At 53.4% G+C, this 2,033-nt stretch overlaps 1 protein-coding gene across 1 annotated transcript in view; it reads left to right on the top strand.

The window, feature by feature from the left end:
• The window catches only part of SAMD4A (sterile alpha motif domain containing 4A), a 116,919-nt gene that overhangs the window by 107,144 nt on the left and 7,742 nt on the right, over window positions 1-2,033 (top strand). Inside the window, exon 9 of the mRNA XM_009289884.1 lies at window positions 8-111. Within this exon, the coding sequence (XP_009288159.1) occupies window positions 8-111 (104 nt within the window). The remainder of the gene's footprint in view (window positions 1-7; window positions 112-2,033) is intronic.

The raw sequence follows: 2,033 nt of genomic DNA, 5'->3' as shown, positions 1-2,033 counted from the left end.
CCTCCAGCTGGCAAAAAAGGAAGAAGCCTGCAGAGGGTGCAGAGCCAGGGGGCTGTGGTCAGAAAGCCGGGCAGCGCTGTGTTGCGAACACCATGTTTGCTCGCTTCCAAGGTGATGCTGGATTTCGGGTGATCCTAGAAAGCGTTGGGGTTATGGCAAGAAGAGATATTTTTAGATCAGTTGTAACAACAACATCAGCCTTTTGTTTCATTCTGCTGAGTCTATTTTATTGCGGTCTTGTGCAAGTTCTTTTTTCTCAAAAAGAAAGTGTTTTGGAGATAAGCGGGAGCATTGGGACAGCCGGGATGCGAGTTCAGAAGGAACGAGCGCAGAACCAGAGTGTTCCCCAGTGGAATGAAATGAAATATTTTGGAATGGAAAAAACAAGCAGTTTCAATGCTCGCAGCAGGATCAGAAGCAGAACAGACAAGAGCAAAGGTTTTTGATGGACCCGTTTGGTCTGGGCCATCACTGGCGCAGCAGTTTCGCTGCACACCCAGGCCGACCCCAGGCACGAGGTGGGGCTGCCGGCTCGAAACGGTCCCAGTCCCTTTCCCGGGGCTGCCCAGGACGCTCTCCAGTTTCCTTGCTGCTTTTGGGTGGTTTGCATTTTGCCTTTCTTCTGCTCCTTCTGCTCCTGGGAAGCTGCGGGCGAGGAAGGAGCACGTGGCCAGTCCTGCTTTTCTCATGGGGATTTAATGGCAAGAGCATTTTTTGGACGAGGTTTAAAGAAACCCCGTTGTACTCCTGCCTAGTAAATTTATCTGGTTTTGGGATCCCAGCGTGCTCATGTCGTCTGAAGCATATTTGCAGCCACCCGCACAAGCAGGAGAGATGAGGGCTGGGAGGAAGGTGAGCTGAAACATCTGCGAGGGTGATTTAAGTGCCGGAGCAGGGCAGAGGGGAACGGGGAGCATAAAAGCAACCGCAGCTGTGGGTTTGCAGAGTGCTCCTATCCTCGGCTGTGCTTAAACCTGATAACGGCGTTGCAGTCCTGCTGCCCAGCTAATCGGGCAGAGATACCAAGCCAACGTTGCGCGGCGAGTTGACCCGCGCTGCGTGTGTTTCCAAGGATTACCTGATGATTTTTGTGTCATTCCTCTGGTTTTAAATGCAAAAACCCACACGGGGAGGGATGCCAGCGTGTCCGACCCTCCCCTCCAAAGAGTAAAGATGGTTTCGTGTCCCGAGATCGGTGTCTCAGGACATTTGGGCTGCGTGGTCTTGGATCCAGATGGTTTTGCTCTGACCACAGGGAGCTGGATGAAGGTTTGCAGTGCAGAGACGGGAGCGGGTGCAGAGTCAGTCCCACCTCTGCATGAACGTGCCTTTCACTCAGCCCCTCCTTAGGAAATCTTGGACTTGTTAGGTCATTTTAAACCAAGTTTTCCAGAACTTGAGAAGTCTCAGAAAGGACCGCGTTCATAAAAATGAACCTCCTGGAAGGGGAGAATGTCCAGTTCTTCAAGCGGCCCCAGTAAAGAAAACCCCACAGCATAAGCTGAACCTTTATCAGACACTAGAGAATCCACACACGAGAGATCTCTTTTGTACAGCTCAAAGGCATGAAGAGTTTAAGTCAAAACCCAAGAAACCAGGCACCACTAGCTCCAAGGGAGCCCGGGGAATTACCTGCGTTTGCATTTAAGAACAGGCCCATTTTGCAGGAGTAAAATAAACTTTTAAGGAAAAAAAAAAGGGAGTCTGAGAACTGCAGAAGGGAGGGAGGGTGACTGGCAGACGGGAAGGAGAAAGGATGCTGCTGTTGTATGTCCAAACCTCCTTCCCGCTGCACGTGCAGGATGGAGGACCATCCTCGGCGGGATGGGAGGGTCGGGGCAGGAGCAGAGCTCGCGGTGAACCCGTGGCCGTGGGGTGGCGAGCATCGGTACGGGCATGGGGTGGCGAGCATCAGTCCGGTGCTTCGCAACGATGCAGGGGCACCCTCGGGACGTTTGGCTGTTGGTCTGAGCGCACCAAACCAGCCGCTCGCCCCCGCGCCCCCAGCACCGTCCCCCTGCAGGGCCCCATTT

This window comes from Aptenodytes forsteri, unplaced genomic scaffold (assembly GCF_000699145.1).
Source record: "Aptenodytes forsteri isolate BGI_AS27 unplaced genomic scaffold, ASM69914v1 Scaffold76, whole genome shotgun sequence".
NCBI lineage: Eukaryota > Metazoa > Chordata > Aves > Sphenisciformes > Spheniscidae > Aptenodytes > Aptenodytes forsteri.
This window is presented reverse-complemented; position numbering and strand designations above follow the sequence as displayed.